The sequence below is a fragment of the Octopus bimaculoides genome, chromosome 11 (assembly GCF_001194135.2).
Source record: "Octopus bimaculoides isolate UCB-OBI-ISO-001 chromosome 11, ASM119413v2, whole genome shotgun sequence".
Lineage (NCBI taxonomy): Eukaryota > Metazoa > Mollusca > Cephalopoda > Octopoda > Octopodidae > Octopus > Octopus bimaculoides.
The window spans coordinates 17,536,962-17,559,267 of record NC_068991.1 but is presented as its reverse complement, the minus strand read 5'-3'; the positions used below and the strand labels follow the sequence as shown (position 1 = coordinate 17,559,267).

Genomic DNA, 22,306 nt, shown 5'->3' with positions numbered 1-22,306 from the left:
TACAGACACACGCAACATACCATACAGACACACGCAACATACCATACAGATTCACGCAACATACCATACAGATACACGCAACATCCCATACAGACATGCAACACAGCATACAGGTGCACGCAATATAACAGACACATGCCATGCAACACACATGCACATGCTACGTAGCCTACAGACATACAATACTCACAACATACGCACAATAAACTTTTTTTCATTATCATGGGGTCTTAGATTCACTTTCACAGCATGGCCTCTCGAGAAAGTGTCTTCTACAACGGCTTTGGGAATGAAATTGTATAAGTAGGAACTCTGTGGGAAACCTGTCACTTGAGCTGCACTTGTTATTCAAAGGATCAATTTTGTCCATGTGCAGTCCATCCTGTAGGCTTATGCACATTTTTTTGTGTATCAAATTTCATTCCCATGCTCAGGTGGTCAAGACACTTGTAATAAGATGCCACACCTTAGGATCAAATCCAGCAATGATTACAAACTAAACATCTTAGTTATTTGGTAATGCCTGTACCCTAGACACATACACACAATTATACATGGTACTATGGAACATCACAATTTATCCCTCACTTCAAAGACAACTAATAAATGAACTGAGAATGGAACCAATTTGTCCTCACCATTTAGCTTTGTAAAACTGATATACATACATCCTCTCTAAGTTGATACAAAACATGGATGACTTTCTCATTCCTTATCCTTCTGAAAACATAGAGGAGTCTATGGAATTCTCATTGGAAAGGTGTACTCCTAAGCAAAATTTCAGCTGTCGAGTTGCAAAATTGCAGCCTATAACTTAGAGCATACATACATTCTTTTTTTTATATATCAAGATAATTACATTTAATCAAAACACGTAACATTGTTTTTATTGTTATTATTCTGCTGCTCTTCACCATCCTGCCTGCTTTTTCTCCATTGTCAGTCATCTCTTATCCCCTAACTCATATCATTGATCACCCTCAACCCCACCCATTTTCTACAGTTGTTGCTTACCCTTCCCTACTTTCCTCACATATCATCCCTTAATCACTTGTTCATCATAGTATCTACCTTCTTATCCATACTCTATCTCTCACTCTCCCCTACATTCTTGCCCTCCCTGACACCTCATCACCCCTATTTTTTATCTCCCTCCAGTTTCACCTGGTCACTCCCATCCCCTTTTTTATAATGTAAGTAGCTGTCTAGCTCCCTTACAGCAAGAATCTTGTTCTGAACCCTTTTCTCTCACTTTGACCCCTTGTCCCATTGCATAAAGCTGCCTCTCTTTCTACCGTAGCTACAAGAAGAGGAAGGATCTTAGTTTTATAGGCTGCATGGCAACTTCACTATTGCTGGTGTTATGAAAAAAAAACATCCACTAGTTGCTGTAAAGTGATTAGTGTTAGGAAAGTGATTAGTGATTAGGAAAGGCATCTAACCATAAATATCAGGCCAATGCAGACATTGGAGCATGCTGCAGTTTTTAAGACCCATTGGATCCTGTTAAACCATCCAACCCATGTCTGCATGAAATGTGAACATTAAATGATGATGATCTTCTTTTCTGATTTGTTTTGTCTAATATATGATATATCTCGTCTAATAAATTGTCTTGTCTATTTTGTTGGTTTCATTTGACAGAGTTTCCAAAATGAAAATGTTTCGAGAAAAGGTGATGCTACAACAGTGTCACAAACATCGATCAGCCCCAAACGTGATAACACTGTGATAAAGAAGGAAAAAAGTGACACCATCGAAGACAACAGCAAGAACAACAGAAGCAACAGGATCAGTGGCAACTACAACAACAATGCCACTAGCAACAAGAACGATAACAACACCACCGACAATTTCGAAGATGACGTGTTTGCAGCCAACACGACAGAAGAACCAGTGTTGAAACAGTCAGAGGTGAAAAGTGTTGAGAGTGTAAGGAGCCCCAGGACAAAGAATGATGTTGAAGCAAACAACTTGAAGAACATCGAACAAACTGCAAGACTGGAGGAGAAGCAACAACCGCTGCCCTCAGTGGAGTTTCCTTCATTAGTGCCACCACCTCCATCATCACCACCACCACCAGACAACCGAAGAAGACAGCAGCAACAGGTATTGCAGAACGAACTGCCTCATCAATCCAAAAGCAATGAGCTGAAAAGCAGCTCCAACATTTCATCTGCTCCAGTGGAGAGGGTTTCTTCTCCAAGACCTGATAAGGTAGGTTAAGTAAAATCGTTGTTGGTCAACTTGATTGTGACTGTATGAAAATGTAAACCTGGAATGGAGGTTAAGTGAAGTCAAAAGAGGAAACAGTAATTACACTGTGTAGTATGATTTATGTCCTTGGATAGCAACTATTATTTCCTATTTGCTTACCCCATAGAAAGTATGAAAAATGGCTAATATTTCCTTCAAACTTTGCTTTTGTTTCATTTATTCAAACTCCAAATAAACCCCTCTTAACACATGGCTATGATGTTCCCCCAATACTCGTGATCAGAGACGCACATATTGTCAGCCACTACTCAGTACCCAGTACTGGATTTGTCTGAAATGTAATGGAAAATAGGTCGGTTTCTAAACATTGATGTCCAGGTCACAAAAGCAAAGTTGAAGGGGAATAGTAATCATTTTCTTTGATTTCTAGGTAGAAGCAAATACGAAATTATACTTACTGATCAAAGACAAAAAAATATTAAAATTTCATTGCACAGTGTTATTAGAATAATCTTGGTGGTAGTAGTTTTTGATGCTGATGTTTAAACTTCTAAGGAAATACACTATCTAGCTTTCATACGAAACAATTAGAAAAATAATCAAGAGTTTAGTAAAGTAAATAACTTTTTCATTTTGGTGGAAGTATGTTTTTTTTTTATCTACGTCACTTGTCATTCTTCAGCCTATACTAGGTTTTGGCCACTCATGAAGAATAAATCTACACACATATCTGTGTATGTTGTGTGTGTGTGTGTCTGTCTGTTATACACACGTGTTTATAGAAAGATATATTCATAAATATGTATGCATACTTGTGTGTGTGTGTGTGTGTGGCTGGATGGATCATTTGAAATAATTTGAAAATAGGTAAGAATTTGAAGGAGTTTAGTAAACTAACTTTTCCATTTTTAAGTTGTTCCTTACCTGGTGGAAATTAGGGACAGGGTCTGTGACTCATCCAGACATTCTGCATTGAAATTACAAGTGTTCTGGTTTTATTTACTTTTTTCATAAAATTTTTTAGAAAGAATTTCATATGTGCTCTAACAGTGTTTAGAACCATAAATTTCCTAAATCTTTCTGTAACATTTCTAGAACTCTAGTCTTATCTTCAGGATGATTTAACATTAGTGCCTCTCTATAGAAAATAGGGACAATGTATCTGTGTATTTATATCAAGGTGCAGGAGTGACTGTGTGGTAAGTAGCTTGCTTACCAATCACATGGTTCAGTCCCACTGCGTGGCACTTTGGGCAAGTGTCTTCTACTATAGCCTCAGGCCGACCAAAGCCTTGCGAGTGGATTTGGTAGATGGAAACTGAAGGAAGCCCGTCGTATGTGTGTGTTTGTGTGTCTGTGTTTGCCCCCCCCCCACCACCACCATTGCTTGACAACCAATGTTGGTGTGTTTACGTCCCTGTAACTTAGCAGTTCGGCAAAAGAGACCGATGGAATAAGTACTAGGCTTACAATGAAGAAGTCCTGTGGTTGATTTGTTCGACTAAAAGCTGTGCTCCAGCATGGCCGCAGTCAAATGGCTGAAACAAATAAAAGAAAAAAAGAATATGAATGTGTAAACATACATGTATATATATATATATATATATATAGATCGATAGATACACACTTGTATGTATGTTTATACATACAAACATGTGCACAGATGCAACTATTTGATTCTAAAGAAAATCTTAGTAAATGCAAGGGAGCTAGACAGCTTAAAAGGAAAGGATAAAGTTAAAGAACTAAGTGGAGATTTCATGACTACCGACATTAGGAAAGTCACATTAGGAAAAGTAATAAAAAACAACAACAAAACCCACAAGAATCCTAATTAGTAAAATGCAGCTGGATGTTGGTGACATGCAGCAAGGGTTTTATTTGTGTCAGTTTTGTTTTTCCTAAAGGTTGATTCTTCTGAAACTGATGAAGGATGGATTAAAGATGAGTGTGAGGTAAGATGGTAGTAAGAAATTAATTCCTTTGTTCTTGTGTGACTTTTTTTTGTCCCATCTTTCTTTGCTCACCTCAGGTAACAGAAACATCTTTTGAAAAATAGCTGAAATTTAAACTGTAAATTATTTGGTACATGTAAGCAAATGTTTATTGTGTTTGACGATAGTATAATCCGTGCTATGTATATCCATTTGAAAACCCGTGGTCTACTAGTTAGGATGTTAGGCTCATTGTGGATTTGTGTCTTGGACTAAGCAGTATCATGTGCTCTTTGAGTAAGGTATGAAAAAGAGCTAATACTTCCTTCAAACTTTGCTTTTGTTACATTTATTCAAACACCAAAGAATCCCTCTCAACACAGGGCTATGATGCTACTCCAGCACTCCTGCCCATGATCAGAGATGCACATATTATCAGCCTCTAAGAGACATGCTCAAGTGGCCATGATCAAGCAACTGAAGCAAATATTTGGTCTTGAGCTGTGGGTTGACCCTGTGATGGATTGACATCCCATTTAGAGTGGAGGTTTTGTACTTCCAGTTGCCTAAAGTATCTGAAATTCAGATAAGCTCCAGCATCATGAACCTGTATGTTTGAGCTAGAATTTATGCAAATCTATACTATTTCAATTAGTTTGCTTCTCATTTATCATCAAAGGTCTTATTCTTGAGTTTATGCATAGCACCAACCATTTGAACTAAGAACCTTTATTTCCAAATCAAGGTTAATAAGGTTCTTATCCACCAGGTATCTCTATGTGCTGATCAAAACATAGTGTAAATGCAAATAGAAATATTTTAATTTCTAATGATGAGGTTAACCATATGAAAAACTATAATTTTATTAAAAGCAACTCATCAAAGACACCTAGATGTGTTTAAAGCTATTTATTCAAGTTTTAAGAATATTGCTGACAGCTATTTTGCCAACATGATGAAATAACAAAGGATCACCATTTGCACTATAACTTAGATGAAATCTCTTGATCTTTATCTCTTTTTTTTTAATGACCGAATAGATAATTATTCTGTTTAGAAGAGTGGAACTAATAGTAGAATACATCAGTGGATAAAGTATTGGACTATCACTTGTTCATATTATATCATATACATATTACATATCTTCTAGCATTTTAGTGTGTCTTTGTACAGGACAATTCAGTCTATGTACTCATGTTCACTCATTTGTAGGCCAGATATATCAAGCTTTCTTGAATAAATTACATGAGTTCAGACTAGAGCTATGTCTCGGGACATATCCATCCATCTGCTTCATACAATAGTAAATGGAGCTAAAATCTGAAATTATTTAAATCAGAATTTAGGACAAAATGACAAAATGAATTTGAAGCTATTTCTATATTTATCTATCCAGGCAGTAGTTTGGTATGCTATCAATTGCTTCATCTTTTGAGATCAGAGATCTCTCCCTGTGGTAATTAGCTTTATTGGCTACCAATGTTATTGTTCATACTTCTTGCAAAATCATTAATGTAGTTAAGTTGCAATATTTTTGACTAGAAATTCAACCTGGGTTGTAAATTTAGTTTAGCAGCAGTTTATCTCCTAAGTTACAACAATGTATGCATTATGTATAGGGGTTTTGCTCTATTTTGATTGGTGAAAACTAGTTGTATGGTCAGTTTTTGTTGGGAAGATCATCAAGTAGTAGGTGAATATATTGTTGGTAAAGAATGTATATATTGTAGTCTTTAAACAGTGGCTTGTTTCACCATAAGATGTATAAACTCATCAACTATATTGTTTCAACTATTACATAGTGCTGCTAGCAACTATGGATTGTGAAGGAGCTGACTCACCAACAATTCATTATTACATATTTGATGCATAATGAATTTTAACTTTGTATTGAACTATTAAATTTAATAGTTGTTGCAACTTTAGGCAAGGGACATAACTCTGAATGTCTCTGGATGGCAATAGTTTCCATCTGCACCTTGCACATAACAGTGAATGGATTAATGGTATGTAACAAAAGTGTTTAGCTGTAAAAGAAAACATAGGCATAAAAAAAAATTCTTCAAAATCTATAAAAGACCATTTCATCTATGGCTTTTTTTTTTGTTTTGCAACTGCTGACATTTCATTTCTTTGTAACAGTTGCTTGTGTAATAGGACACATTGCTGCATTGTCATTATCATTTTATGTCCACTTTTCATGCGTTGGCAGGACCCTCCTAGTCTGAGTCACCTGTGATTATAAGCCACTGCTTCCATAGAGTGGTGCTTAGATGTGTCATTTGACTCAGTTTCTGTGGTTGGATACCCTTTCTATGGCCAACCACTTTACAGAGGTGATGGGTGGCAACAGTAGTGGCCTAGAAGGGATCAGATAAAGGTATGAGTAGGTATTAGGTAGCAATGGAGGTGACCTAGAGGGGAAAGAGTGATGGATGTACAATAGAGAAGTGAAACTATTGTGTGTTGGACAGAAGAATGAAGGTGGTTTGATGCTATCTCTTAGACCTATGAAGGGCGAGGGTCAAAATGGTGAGGAGTCATGAGAATGATACGGTTAGCAGAGATGGTGGGGAGATGATAGGATGTTATGATTTAGAAGAGTGCACAGTTGACAGAAGAGAGAGGAGAGAATGCAAGACGAGGGGAAAATAATAGTGCAACCTTCTGTCATTCAGCCAAGGTGTGCATAAGCAACATTGCAAGGCCTGATTGTGAACCACACAACAGTTATGGGATCACTATAGTTCTCTTTTACTGATGCCAGTCAAATTTTCAATGAAATGTTTTTGGAAGATAAATTTTACTAAATTAAATCAGATTCTTATTTTCTGTTTCTGTTACCCTGATGCCAGTGAAGTAAGAAGGATGTGAACTTCTTTTCTTTCATAGTTGGAATTGCAGGAGTTGTGCAGTGTTGTAGCCTTGTAGGTTTCCACTGCTTCTTAAAAGTTCTGTTGATCTTGTTATTTCTGTAGTGGCTGATGTATCACATAACCATGCAGTTAGTTGCTTTCTTGTTTTATGTGTTGTGTTTGTTATTGTTTTTTTTTATTTCACATCTTTTGCAATTGTTTTTAACTTACACTGCATCCATTTGTTTTCTTTCTTTTTGTTTGTTTTTGTTTTTAACCTTTTAGCATAACATGTACTGTTATATATATATATATATAAGCCTTTGATCATGTTAATGTAGATTAGGCAGTTATGCAAATTTAAACTTTTGCATGAATTTGTTGTTATTGCTTAGCCCCAAATTATTCTTGATTGTGCTGACATATAGCAGAATATTTTCCAACATTGTTGTCTTTTTTAGTCATAGTGTATCTAGGACTACATTATCCAATATGTTCTTTTTTGCAAAAGTCATGTGATTTGAATGAAACATAGCTGCTACTTTTCACAGATCTAGTGACTGCGTAGAGTTTTTTTCCCATCAGCATTTGCATTTATTTATAACAAAATGAACTGATGAACCATTTGTGTCAAACAAATGCTACCAAATTTAGCATAGGTAAGGCTATTGGCAAAATTCAATGTGGGATTATCCTCTTGCTGCCAACCTTTGGCAACAATTCTGTTTCTGCTTCACTCCAATGCCAAAAAAGGTTTTGTGGTGAGCTACAAAACTGTAAAAGGTTGGGGGCAATGGTTAGTTTACTTCTTCACCAGGTATCACTGGAGAGAAGGAAGAATGAAAAAAAAAAGGAGATAAATGGACAGAGAGAGCCATCTTTCTTTTGAAAGATTGGTGAATGATGTAACATGGGTCAGGTATGTGTGTTGACTGTAGCTCCAAGATAACATTTTGAAGGTTTTTTAAGATGCCTTGATCCTTTTCAAGTGCTTGTCTGCCATATATATATTTTGTGTTTCATTATATACACATATATATATTAAACTGACCCTCCATTAGTTTCAACAGTGTTTTCCAGTTGTTTCATCAATTGAATCATCTACTCATTGAATGACAGAAGCAAATGTTTCCCATGTACACTTGTACCTGGAATGTAATCTTCAGGCAGAATCCATGTGATAAGACAGGCCCTTTGAATTACAGGTACTCTGCAGCCAACAGGCTAGCATATAAATTTCATGTATTAAATTTCACTCACAAGGTTTGTGTTAACTTGGGGTAACAGGAGAACACATTTACCCAAGTGCTCCTCAGAAGAATTGAACACAGGTCTTCATGATCTCAAAGCATTCCTGTAAATCATTCAGTGACGGTTGTGTCCACATATATTGAGTGAACCTTCCTCCATACAATTCACACACATACATATACATATATGCATGTATAAATACACACACCTAACATTCCTGCATGGGTTCATATGCTTATAGTCTTTGTAGATGAATTTTGATATATTCCTTTTGTTCTAGTCAGGTTTTTTTGCTTGTTCTGGCATTTGTGTAGCATGGTATTTCACTTTCCCTATTTGTTCCTTTCATCTCCTATTTTTATACATTTGTATATATAATTCAACACGATGATCAATAAGTATCCGGACTATTATCACAAGAATGAAGCTAAAACATGGAGAGTGAAGCTGCTTGGCACTGATTGACCTTGAACTTTGTTGTGCATGTACACTAAGTTTTAATGTTCTAGCTCACTTCTGTTGTTTACAACAATGCTTGGAAGGAAGGTATGTAGTGTGTGATCATCGCATTGACTATGACAGAAAAAGTTGAGCAGAGAATCTGCATCAAATTTTGCCCAAAGCTTGGAAATACCTACTCAGAGGCCTACAGAAAGTTTTCAAAAAGTTTTCATCATTCTCAACACCATCAAGAAGATCTTGTGCAAGTGAAACCCAAGTGTACTTTTGATGTCTGCTGAAAGCAGTTTTGGCACAAACTTGGCAGACATGTATCTCGTACCCAAGTCTTCAGTGATAATGAATTGAACTGAAACATAACTAATCTGCACATCCTCTGATCACTTATGGATGGTGATTCAACGATTTCCCACTCACAGCTGCATGCACATCTGCAATGTTTTTCTCAGTTCTGATGGTTGCAGGTCTCCCAGAATGTGTGTCAATATTGTCATTTTTTCGGCCATCATGGAAACGTTTGAACCATTCGCACACTTGTGTGCAGCTCGTACACTCCTCTCCATACACTTTCTGCAACTTTGCGTAGGCCACTGAGTAGGTATCGCCATGACAACTTTCTCTGTCATGGTCAATGTGATGCTCACACACTACACACCTTCCTTCTAAGCACTGCTGTAAACAGCGGAGATGAGCTAGAATGTTAAAACTTAGTGTGCATGCACAGCAGAGCTGAAGGTTAATCTGTGCCAAGTGGCTTTACTCTGTGTGCTTTAGCTTCATTCCTATGGTGATAGTCCGGATACTTATTGATCAGAACTCATATATATTCTTTGTTCTTTTACATATTTCACCCATAAGGCTGTGGTCATGCTGGAGCAATATATATATGTATATGGGTGTATCTAAAAGAAATTTAAAACGACAGAGTGATAAACATGTTAAAAACAAAAACTGACTTAAAAAAGTATAAGTGAAACCTAAAATTAATGATATTTTACATGTATGTTGGACTTTATTAAACTAAAGTCAACTCATATATCAGGAGATTATAATTTGATGACACAACTATATTATGAAATGTAGCAAATTTAGTCATTTAATAAACAGACAAAGCTATTAAATTCACTTCAAATATATTTCATGAACTGTTGAAATTTTTATCACAGAACTCCAAGCTGGTCACTAGCATAGTCCCAGTGCAACACCTTGCAGTGGACCTGTTTCAGTGACCAGGTCATAGTTGTGCAATGAAAATTTTCGTAGCGCATGAAATGAATTTAAAGTGAATTTAATAGCTTTTGTGTGTCTATTAAATGACTAGCTTGGTTCCTTTTTATGATGCAATTGCTTCAGTTTCAACACACAGCTTCTGATCAAGTCACTTGATAGACAACTACGCATTTGAAATACAATACAAAGATAGAGAAAAATCTTAAAATATTAAAAAAATGTAAAGCTACAGCATACCACTCTCCAATTACCATGATGACAGGAAAGTATTTCCTTAAATTAAGCAGGACAGACAGGTATTCAGCTAGTTATCTTCTAAGTCTATCCGCCATGATTGATTGCTAGCCACTAAACATTTTTTATTCTCTTTGTTTATTTCTGTGTTCCTTTCTGTTGAAGAGCGTAGGACTGAAACATAAAACACTTTCTCACTTCCTGAACGTTAAATTAATACATCTGTTTGTTGCTTACATATATATACATAGATATATACACATATCTATATTTACATATATATATACATATATCTATATACATATAGAATGGGCTGGATGGTCTGACAGGAACTGGCCAGGTAGAAGACTACACCAGGCTACTGTGTCTGTTTCGGCATGGTTTTTACCTAACACCAACCTCGCTGTAGAGTGGACTGAGTGCTTTTTACGTGGCACCAGCAAAATGAGGTCAGTTTTGGCATGGTTTTTATAGCTGGATGCCCTTCCAAATGCCAACTACTTCACAGTGTGGACTGGATGCATTTTATGTGGCATCAGCACTGGCAGGGTCATCAAGTAACTTTTATTATTAATTATTGCAGAATCATTAGTGTGTTGTACCAAATGCTTGGTGACAGGTGTTTCTGGCTCTGTTCTGAGTTCAAATCCCACTGAAGCCAACTTTGCTTTTCATTCTCTCATGGTCAATAAAATAAAATACCAGTCATGTCTGGAAGTTGATTTTATTGATTAAACTCCTCCCCAGAGTTATTTGTTAGCATGTAAATTTTGAACAAAACTTTCATGCAGTCACATTCCCTCTTGATCTTTCTGTTTTTTTTTTTTTTCTTGTTTGTTTTCAAGTCAAATATTGTTTTCTATTGTGTGACAGAGCACCATTCAACTTAGGGCTAGAAACAGCTGTGCCACCACAGACTGTGTGTGTGTGTGTGTGTGTGTGTGTGTGTGTGTGTGTGCGCGCATGCGTACATACATGTGTGGAGGTGGGGATAGGGTCAAATTGGTTGATTGGTGCTCAGGCATAGTATAAGTGTTGATCAGTACAGCATTATAGGTGATTTTTTTATCTTGTGTAATCCAACTATAGTGTAGTAAGGTAGTGGTGGTGGTGGTGGTGGTGGTTAGAGTAAGTTATTCAGGTTGTTGATTGTTGTTATGGTGGTATGACAATGGTAATGATAACTGTAGTGGTAGTAGTGGCTATCATCATGGTTGTCTTGGTGATCAGTGTGGTTGTGACAATGATGTTGGTTGTGGTGGTAGTGGTAGTGGTGGTGGTTGTACTAAATTTCTGTTCTATTACAATTGCCTTTATGGTGTTTGTTGTTACGGTTTTAATAGGACATTTAGTTGTAGATGTTGTGGCTGTAATTATGTGCTGTTCTGATTATCACTTTTGAAATCATAAATGTTTTAATGACAGTATGTAATTAATCTAAGGATCAGGAGTTTAATAAGGATCTAGCTGGATGAAACAGAGTTAACAAAGCTGCCGACGTTGCAACAGACAAGAATCAATAACAAGAGCAGATCGTCCAGTATTGAGTACATCACTTCTCTTACATTGTAGATTACCCCTAATGGAAACAAAAGAGGATGTTGAAGATAATGGAGTGGGTTTTTTATTATCCTTTTTCATTTTGTTTCAAGACTTTGAGGCTTTGTCTAAAAGTGTTCTATCTACCTGTGAAACCTTACCACAATATTTGTCTGGCACGTATCTGGAAGAAAACTAAAACTCGATAAAATCAGTAATCCTTTTCTTCCTCTAGTTCCTCCTCCTCCCTCTTCTTCAATCTGAGTCTTCTTTTCTTTTCTTCCTCTGTTTGTTTTTTTTATCTTTGTTTTCTTCTTTCAGAGCATTCATTTCTCTTAGCCTTCTTTGTCAGAGCCTTTAACTCTTTTACGTTTCTTCGGGCTTAATCTTCAACCATCATAGCAGAGCCTTCAGCTGTCTCTTAACCTTCTCAGACAGAGACTTCAACTTGCTTAGTCCCCATTCTACCGTAGCCATCAACTGCTTTAGCCTTCATATGTTTTATTTGTTTGAGTTTTCTGTTATTCCTCTTTTTCTGTCCTGAGATTTTTCTTCTTTCTATTTTCTTCTTGATCAATTTACTCATCGTATTCAATGTTTATCTCAGTATATGAAGCCTAGCCAGCCTTTCGAAGGTAGATGTCCCTTGAGTTACAGTTGATTATGAATTTAGGGAGTTTGGTCCTACGGTAAGGTAAACGTACAAAACATGACCTCACTCAACAAAATCCTGAAAATCCTCAATCATTTGCTGAGATGGTCTGCCCGTGGAACCTCTCTATGTAACCATCACACATAAGAATAATTTTTGAATCCTCTTTAACATGGTGACATAGTGCTACTAATAATAGCTGCCATACTCTGCTCTCTCTATCCAGAGGCCATGCTTTGTGTTTTCCTTTTTTCCTAGAACTAAAGTCAATCCTTGTATATCTATTCCTTAATGTCTCCTCCAGTGTTGGTGCTATTAAAATAAGTACAAGTGACATAGTGTGTCACTTGTACTTTAACCCAATTCAAACCCTGACTGAGCAGGCCTAAGATCAAAAGCAGTCTAGCTATGACCCATCCTATGATATTAGTAATGTTGCTGTAGTAGTCGAAATAGTTTTTTAATAATTGTATTAATACATCCACTGGAGTGTTACATGTAGCCTTCATTTCCACTACACCAATGTAGCACCAGCACCACTACTGTTGATATTTCAACACCACAACTACAACTACCACTACATCATTGTCAGCTTTATCATATTACTACTGCTACCATTTTGACACCACCTCTAGAGAACTGCCACCACTACTATTATTACTTCTGTCATTTCAACACTACTACTGCCATGACTTCTACTGTCATTTTAACATCCCCACTTCAGCCTCCATTATCATCAGTACAATCACCATTATAAGGCCACATCTGCATTCGCCATCACTAAAGCACCAACATTGTGCCTATTACAATATCACCACTACCTCTGTAACCATCATTAACCTATTTTATTATTACTACCTATACAAACTGACAAGGGTTTGATGACTTGATTTAGAAGAGAGAGTCATGAAATATTATACCTACAGCATAATCTATGACAATGAGGGATATAAACTCACGACTCTTCTATGACAGCTGTCAACACCTTAACCATTCGTCTATTTTGACGCCATCTTTTCTTCATTATTGTTGTCACATAATTGCTGCTTTCCTTGTAGTGTCATGTATCTACTGTTTTTTCGTTGTAGACCTAAGTATTTTTTTTTTGTTGTTGAAAATATTTTCAGGATTTTGTTGAGCGGACAATCAAGATCAGCCAATCGTTAAAAAGTGAGAAAGGATTTGGGTTTTTAATTCGGGGTGGTGTGGATCAAAACACTCCAGTTGTTGTACATCGGATTGAGTTGGGTAAGTTGTTGACTGTTGGATCCCCCTTGGTCATTACTGTTGTTTAACTCCAAGTCCGTCCCCTATCAAGTGGACCCATGATCAAAAGTATTCCAATCACGACCATCCCATCTTTTTTCAGACATTGTAAACTCCTGACTACATTATCCAATGTATTCTTTTAATTCTTTACTTCCCAGTGTACTTTCTCTGTAATAAATCCTTTTAGAAATTAGAGATTTTGATGAAATGCCATTGTGCAGTTTAAAAATCATAAAAATATAACTATTGCATGAACTTGGATAAAACTTGGAGATAGGATGTAATGATAATTAGTGTACTTAGTAAATGTGGTTTTTACCTGTTGTCATGTCACAATCACAGTCACTTGCCCAAATAGGTTGAATACAAGTAAGTTGATTACAGATAGCATGTTCATTCATATTGACGATTGGACATTAATTTTCTGTCTCAGTGCTGAATTTGTGTCCCAGTAGTCTCTGTAACTTGGAAGATCCACAACTCTCATGAGAAAAGCATTCCAGGAGATGCTTTTATCTCCTCCATTGATGTAACAAAAATGGTGTTGCTCTGTTGACATGGTCTTTTCACTCATCCTGACAAACACTTCCTTTAGGAAAGAGTTGAAAAAAATACTCAATGAGCTTTGTTTCTAAGTTCAAGGGGTTTGTAGGGCCTACATTACTAATGAAAGCATTGATGCAATGGTTAACAATTTGATCACTCTATTCCTGTTCAGAATCAACTTTGTCGTATCTGCTCAAATTCAGGTATAAATTCCATTCAGAATAACTTAGATCAGAAAATGTGAACAAATGGCATTGATATATCTCTTTATCTTCTCAAATTCAAGTTCTCTTTCTCTAATTAAATCATTAATAATATCACTGGATTTTAACTTGCCACATGATGTATCCCACCATGATGCTTGAAAATTGAAGAAAGAAACAATATGAAGAGATTTGTTAAATGAAAACCCCAAAACAAATACAAACTAAGAAGCCAGAGATAGATATGGCTTGCGAACCATATACAGAGGCAGAGTTAGTAATGAGCTCATTAACAAATTTAGTATTCAGGTTGGGACCCATCAGTACTCAGTTTTCAGTCCTCTCCTATTCATCACCATCTTCCAGGCCATGACTCACAATTTAAGACTTGTTGTCCAAGGCTAGTTTGAATCTAAAACCTGGATGTGGTCAGTTTAAATGCTAAAGGGTTAAGGGTACAAGGTTAGTGGAATAGCCTTACAGTGATATGTAGTCCTATTGATTGACTGATTGGAGTACTCATTGAAACCAATGTGAGATTCATCATGTATATATAGTTGTCAAAATATTAGCACTGATTATTTGTAATGATTAACAATTATTTCCATGTCTAACTGTAGGAAGTGCAGCAGATATATGTGAGCTTCGACCAAGGGATAGGATTGTTAGTATCAATAGAGAAGACATTCAACAGCATACACAACAGAAGGTACAGCAGATCATTGATAAAGCGAATCAGCATGGGCAAATTGAGTTACGCGTCCGACGATATCTCAGAGGAGGTAATAAATTTCTCTATTTTATATTTTGTGTGTGTATAAGTTTATAGGTAATGGGATTAATTGTGAAGTCACATGGCTCAGTGGTTAGAGCTCTGGGCTCAAAATTATGAGGTAGTGAGTTTGATTCTCAGACCAGGCTGTGTGTTGTGTTATTGAATTGCACGGACTTCTTTATTTATTTGCCAACACAGAACATCACTTGTTTCTTTGAAATCTGTTATTTCAATTTTCTTCTATTAAAACTTTGTTAAGCAAATACTACTCCGATTTTTATATTTTACTTTTGTTCTTCCAATAGCAACATACAACGAAGAGGAGCAAAATAACATTAGTGATAAAGATGTGGTAGTAGCAAAGCCCATCCTTACTGTAAACAGTTCCCAGTCAGATCCTGTTGTTGAACCAGAGGTAATAAAAGAAACGAAAAAACGTGTATGTACTGTTTTGATGGTTTTGTGTTTTACTTCCATTTTCTCTTAAATTTTCATTTACATTCTTATAAACGTGTATATATACAAATATGCACATATATGCACATATCTCTAAAATGCCAACATTGTTGGATTGAAACTGAAACCATGTTATTTGGGAAGCAAACTTCATTCAGAAGAAATGCATAAATATGTTCTTACTTGCAGGCTAACTATGCAACACCTATAACACGATTGACAAAAACTGAACTTCACAGAACTGAGCTTTCACCAGAGAAAAAAGAGGAGTTTCATGCGGATATTAGATCATCTCCATTGAAAAGTTCATCAGAAGGTAAGCAGTCAAACTCAGTGCCAAGTCCAACTCCAAACATGCAGACAAAAGCAGGTTTGTAAATAATATATCAGTCGTAATATTCAGATTTGATTGGTTAGTTTTTATCTCTCTCTCTCTCTCTCTCTCTCTCTTTCTCTCTCTCTCTCTCTCTCTCTCTCTCTCTCTCTCATTTACATTGTGAAGTCAATTATTTTTTTAACAGTGATACTCAAAGTACACAAAGCTACAAATAATAGCATGTAAAAAAGTTGTGTTAAATGACCTTATGAATAGAAAAATATTCAGAAGCTGTCCATGGGTTGCGAACCTGCATGGCAATCCAAAGGTTTTTTAACCTATTACTCTACATGCTATTATTTATAGTTTTTTGAGTTTCACTATTAAAAAAAAACAATTTACATCTCTATTCCTCATTTATGTGTGTGCATGCACGTGCTCACAAATGGTGTGTGTGTGTGTGTACATGAGTGCATAAAAAGGATAAAGCTCCTTTCCAAATCATATAAACTCATAAGGCCAGTTTCCTAGGCTCTGTGGCATATAATTTCCCTACCAGGCTCCAATCTGATTTGGCAGAGTTTCTACAGCTGGATGCCCTTCCTAACGCCAACCACTCAGAGAGTGTAGTGGGTGCTTTTACATGCCACCGGCACAAAGGCCAGTCAGGCGGTACTGGCAATGGCCATGCTCAAAATGGTGTATTTTATGTGCCACCTGCACAGGAGCCAATATCAGCATGAAACTCCTCTTTTTTCTCTAGCGAAAAGTTGGTGCTAAGCTGTATTGGTTTTCAAGGAAAAACCTTTCCTTGGACAAAGCTGGTGGTGCAGAGAGAAGAAAGACTGATTAACATGTGTAAACTGCAGGTCGTCTCTAAAAGAACCTTGTCCAGGCCTGGCTTATAAGTGCAGATAAATGGTCAATCTTGATCAACCTGACCTTTGATCAAATGTATTCTAGTAATATCCATCCCATCTCTTAAGGACTACATTATCTAATTTTTTCCTTATTTAAAACGGTTGGTTTTGACCCAAGGAAGATTTGACTGCTATGTCTAGAATGTTGATTGACCATGTAGTAGCAATAGTTACAGCAGCGGCAATGGTTTTCTTGACATATAGTGAGGTTATTTGTGTGCACTACACTATCACTTAGAGTAAGGTTATTTATCTAGACCAGTGGTTCCAAAAGCGGGTGATACTGCCCCTCTTCCCCACTGGGGGGTGGGACAGCAGTGGAAAGATCCAGGAAGTGTTGAAGAAAAGTGGAACGATAAAGGGGTGGCCAGGTAGTGGGCTGATGGATGTAAAAACAACAAAATAATGGGATAATTAGGTTAAGGTTTATTTGTGAAATATAGTTGTTTTGAATGTGCTGCAGAAAGTAGTCTATTTTTGTGGCAGTGAGTGCGAGAGGACACTAGAAATGTAGCCTGGGTATCAAGTGGGTGGCAGTCCAAAAAAAGTTTCAAGACCACTGATCTTGACAATATACTATCTCTGTTATGGTAAGGTTATCTGCATGAAGAATACTATCACTTATAAGAAGCCTATTTAACAAGACGTATGCTATATCTCTTATAATAAAGTTCTTTGTTTCTTTTTGTTCTCAGATTTAGACAACAATAATAATGAATCGATCAGTGTAATGAAAACGACAGTCACCCAGTCCCCGCCATTGATTAATCTTGAAATCTCTGAGGCAGAAACATCAAACCTTCCAAAAGCAACCCACCAACCCCATCAAAGAAGTGCCAGTTCAGATTCTGCTATGGCAGCTTCTTCATTATCTTCATCACCATTGTCATCATCGTCATCAACATCGATCCAACCTCCTGCTCTCCTAAGACGCTGGCAGAATTCGAAAACGAAAAACCAACAGCCATCAAGTTCAGACATGTCCATCTCTCCTAAGAGTGATGACACCAACTTTGAGACTGAGCTAAAGACAGAAGCGACTCTGAATTCCACTTTTCCTCCTCGACATTCTGTCAATTTGGAGACACCACCCTTGATACAAACAAGGAAAAGATCAGATAGTTGTGACCAGTTGTTATTCCAGGTGAGAGATATCCGTAGCTATGCAAGGAAAAAGGAAAATACCAGCAGAACTGCAACTTTTTTGCCAAAATTAGATAACCAGGTATGAAATTTTTGTTGTTGCTGTTAATGTTATTGTCCATTGTTGTTAGTTACAACTAGGTTCATTGCTTTAAAATAGGGGCACAAAACTTCAAAATAGTGATACAGTGGACTTGTTTATACAAGAAAATTTAAAATTTAAAGTAAAAACAACTTAACCAAGAGCACTCAGGGAGCACAAACCTCCGTCAAGGCAACATCAATGTCCTCCCAACGATTAGGTAGAGATGATTTTTAAAATGAGAATATCTGAAATAAACTCGACTGCTCTCACAAACGAGAATACTAAAAATGAACCTGACCGCTCTCAAAAATTATGTTATAAAAAACGGAAAAATGATCCAGAATCCTTGTCAGGTACCAGATTGATCCTAAAATCTAATCAGTTTGTGCCAATCATGAGGCCAAACATCCCTGTAAGTTTCATCTGAATCCATCCAGTGATTCTTGAGATATCTTGTCCCTGGACAGACAAACAAACATGACTGAAAACAATACATCCGCCTTTGCTAAGGCGAAGGTAATAAAAATTTTCCAGGAAGAAAATATAAAATGCTATAAGATATAATTAATTATTTCTACTCTAGGCACAAGGCCTTAGAAATTTTGGCAAGAAGAGGGCTAGTTGATTATATCAGCCCCAGTGCGTAACTGGTACTTATTTCATTGACCCCAAAGGGATGAAAGGCAAAGTCGACTTCAGCAGAATTTGAACACAGAATGTAGCGGCAGATAAAATACCGCCAAGCATTTCATCTGGCGTGCTAACGATTCTGCCAGCTTGCTGCCATGCTATATATAAGATATAATTAATTAAATATACATGCTTGTTTATATATATATATATATATATATATATATACATACACATTCATTCATACACACACACGCACACACAAGTGGACAAATGAAAGAAAGTGGTACCCAACGCTCTCTTCAACATTTATATAATTTCAATATATGTAGTTCCTACTCAAAATTTGGTAGGAATTACATATATTTTAGTAAGTTGTCTCAGCTCTAAGCAACTTAAAGTTCCCTAGGCTCATAGAATGAACTTAACTCATCATGCTGACAATCCAACGTAGCATCACCAAATTTTAATACAGCACCATCAAATCAGGTTACACTTATGGAAAGGCTGTTGCCACTGTAGTGGTTATTTCTACATTAACTGATGACAGCATCCCACTCTGTCGTGTGTATCAGCCAATGGAGTGAAGTGATGTCTCTAAATAAACCATACCACAGTTTCCAGACATTGCAGTGAGAACTACCTACCTACATCTTGTCTGTCAACATGGACCTAAGAACAAAGAGAATAGTTGATTTTGTTTCCAAACCAATAACATGTGCCCTGAGTTCATCTATAGGGTCTAATATCTGAAAGCTATCTTGAATTTGTCTTGTATCCTGTTACTCTATCTCTAGACGCCTGACAAGTTAGGTTTGCCCTATGAGCCTACAAGACTTTAAGTTACAAGGAACTGAGCCAAACTGTTATTAAATTTTACACACACACACACACACACACACACACACACACACACACATGGGAGAGGAAAACCCAAGAAGACATGGGATGAATTACTGAAGGACAATCTCAGAACACTTGACCTTACTGAAGAGATGACAAGAATCGAAATATCTGGTGCCTTGCTGTACCCATCTGTACTCAAGAATACCCATCCTCCACAGCAGAAATGTTGATGCTGCTCCACCTGGTGAAGAGGATTGGCTTGCCAGTGGCATGAGTGCTTTTAAATTCCAGCACAGGAGCTATTACATGTAAAAAGCACCTGGCACACTCTGTAATGTGGTTGTCATTAGGAAGAGCATCCAACCATAGAAGCCAAGCCAAAATGGACTGGAACCTGGTGCAGCTCTCAACCTTGCCAGCTCTGATCAAACTGTCCAACCCATGCTAGCATGGAAAACAGATGTTAAAGGATGATGATTTTGACTGTATGTGTGTCTGTGCATGCGCGTGCGTATGCATGAGAGAGAGTGATTGAAATTGTCATCATTTTACATCCACTTTCCATGTTGGAATGACTTAGATGGGTCATCACAGTCTGTTGGTTCTTATTCAAAGTTACTGCCCTCGCTTATGTTATATTTTTTAACAGGGTTTCTATAGCTGGATGCTCTTCATGACACAAACTATTTACAGAGTGTACTGGTTACATTTTATTGTGGCGCCAACACCAGAGAGGTTGTCATGTCCTTGACAAAATTCAAGGGTGCTCATGATCTCACATCTCTGCTCACTTGCCAGCTACTTTTGGCCTTTTTAAGAGTCTTTAAGATTAGTGGATAAAGGGAAGAAGTTTCCTCCAGACCAGGTCAGGTGGTAGAGTAAAAAAAAATGGGTGATAGGTTAAATCTATCATCTAAAAGTATACTAATGTTGTTAATATCTCATGGGAAGTTTAGTTTATAACATGGAAAACTTTCTCATTTACACAAACAATCTCTCTAGGTACGATTGCAAACAACTATTGCCAAAGACCAACCAGTCACAGAGAACCTCATAGAGAAAGCTGAGAAGAACACTGATAATTTTTCGGCACCATTAAAGATCCAGATTCCCCCACAGACACCAGTTTCGACTTCACATTTGCAGATTGACCCTAAAAACCAAATGCCACAAGCAACAATGTATAACAAAGGGTAAGACATAAATTTGACTACATCTCCAATTCTGCTGCATACTCCAATCCTTTCCTCTTCTCTGATCTCTTCTGATTTATCATCATCATTATTATCATTTTAACACACACAGACACACACACACACTTACACTCACAATGGACTTGTTTCAGTTTCTGTCTACGAGATCCACTCACAAGATTTTGTTTGGCCCAGAGCTTTAGTGGAAAACACTTGCCCAAGGTGCTACGCAGGGGAACTGAACCTGAAATCATGTGGTTGGGAAGCAAACTGCTTAATTACACCCATGCCTGCACTTCACTGTTGTCTTTTTTGTTGTTGTTTTTCATTTTGGTTTGTTTTAGTACATATTTCATCCTCCTCCCCATCATTAATCAGTAATGTTCTGCAGATGAAAATATCTATGTATTGTGAAGAGAAGAGAACTCTTTATGTATGAAAATCTTTACTCAGAAAGTTCCCTTTTTTTCCCTCTTTTTTTATATAATGGTTTGCCTATGTAGATATGTTCACTTGTTAACTACATGGTTTTGAGTTCTATCTCACTGCGCATCACACTGGATACTTTGATACCAACCAGTGGCTTGTGAGTGGTAGAATTGGAAGGCAGACCATGTAGCCTGCCATGCGAATGTATATATGTATGTGTGTTTGTGTGTAATATATGGTGTATATGTCTGTGTATGTATGTGTTTGTATGCATATGTGTTATCATATGTTTTATGTGACTGTTGTTATCAAGACTGATTACTCTGGTGTTTTGAAGACTAGTGGTATAAAAATCCCTTTCTTGAAAAAGAGGTACAGGTTGGTGACAGGAAAAGTATCCAACCATAAAATGCTACTTCAAAAGCATCCCCTGTCCCAAACCCATGTAATCAATGAAAAAACGGTTGTAAAAATGAATGCATGAAGTGCACTACCCTTATCATTTTGTTTTAATTTATGTAGTTGTTTGTGTGTCCATCTCTTAATTCCTTTGAGCCTGCAAGTAAGCTTTGGTGGGCGCAGTTTCATTTGACTACATTCCTAGAAGACACAAAAACAGGTGGCGACATTGTTTTGTGTTGATGGTTTGTAGAATTGGCAGAAACATTGTTATTTTCAATCATTAACAAAAAAAAACAAAAACTGTGCAGCTGCCCACTTTTGTTTCTTCTAGGATTATTAGTCAAATGAAACTGCTCATTAAGTGTACTTGTAGGTTCAAAAAGTTAAGAAAACCGTGTCTTGACCACAGATAATGCTAGTAAAAAACATGAACCACCGAATTCCTAATTTATCCTTTTAATAACTGTTGTATTTCCTTCGGAAGACTCGCAGAGATAACACAAAGAGTTATACAAATTTAATTATTACATTTATTATTCAATTATATACAAAGAACGCACTCACCCAATGTTCATTATGAATAAACAAAAGTCATGTCCACCATACATATATCAATGACATTTTACTATGACAGTCACACAAGACAACAACAATGAAACAATGAACTCAGACGAACCACAGTGACACACGGAATGTCAGACGAATTACATATCTAACAGTCC

At 36.9% G+C, this 22,306-nt stretch overlaps 1 protein-coding gene across 5 annotated transcripts in view; it reads left to right on the top strand.

Moving 5' to 3' along the window:
- Positions 1 to 22,306, top strand: part of LOC106881609 (titin homolog) — a 207,307-nt gene that overhangs the window by 176,998 nt on the left and 8,003 nt on the right. For 2 of the 5 annotated variants that reach the window (XM_052971544.1, XM_052971546.1), the window contains 8 exons: positions 1,645 to 2,217; positions 4,125 to 4,172; positions 13,499 to 13,619; positions 15,010 to 15,171; positions 15,470 to 15,603; positions 15,810 to 15,990; positions 17,552 to 18,081; positions 20,563 to 20,753. In XM_052971544.1, coding sequence (XP_052827504.1) covers positions 1,645 to 2,217; positions 4,125 to 4,172; positions 13,499 to 13,619; positions 15,010 to 15,171; positions 15,470 to 15,603; positions 15,810 to 15,990; positions 17,552 to 18,081; positions 20,563 to 20,753 — 1,940 coding nt within the window. The remainder of the gene's footprint in view (positions 1 to 1,644; positions 2,218 to 4,124; positions 4,173 to 13,498; positions 13,620 to 15,009; positions 15,172 to 15,469; positions 15,604 to 15,809; positions 15,991 to 17,551; positions 18,082 to 20,562; positions 20,754 to 22,306) is intronic. The other 3 variants (XM_052971545.1, XM_052971549.1, XM_052971547.1) reach the window with 3 other exon arrangements.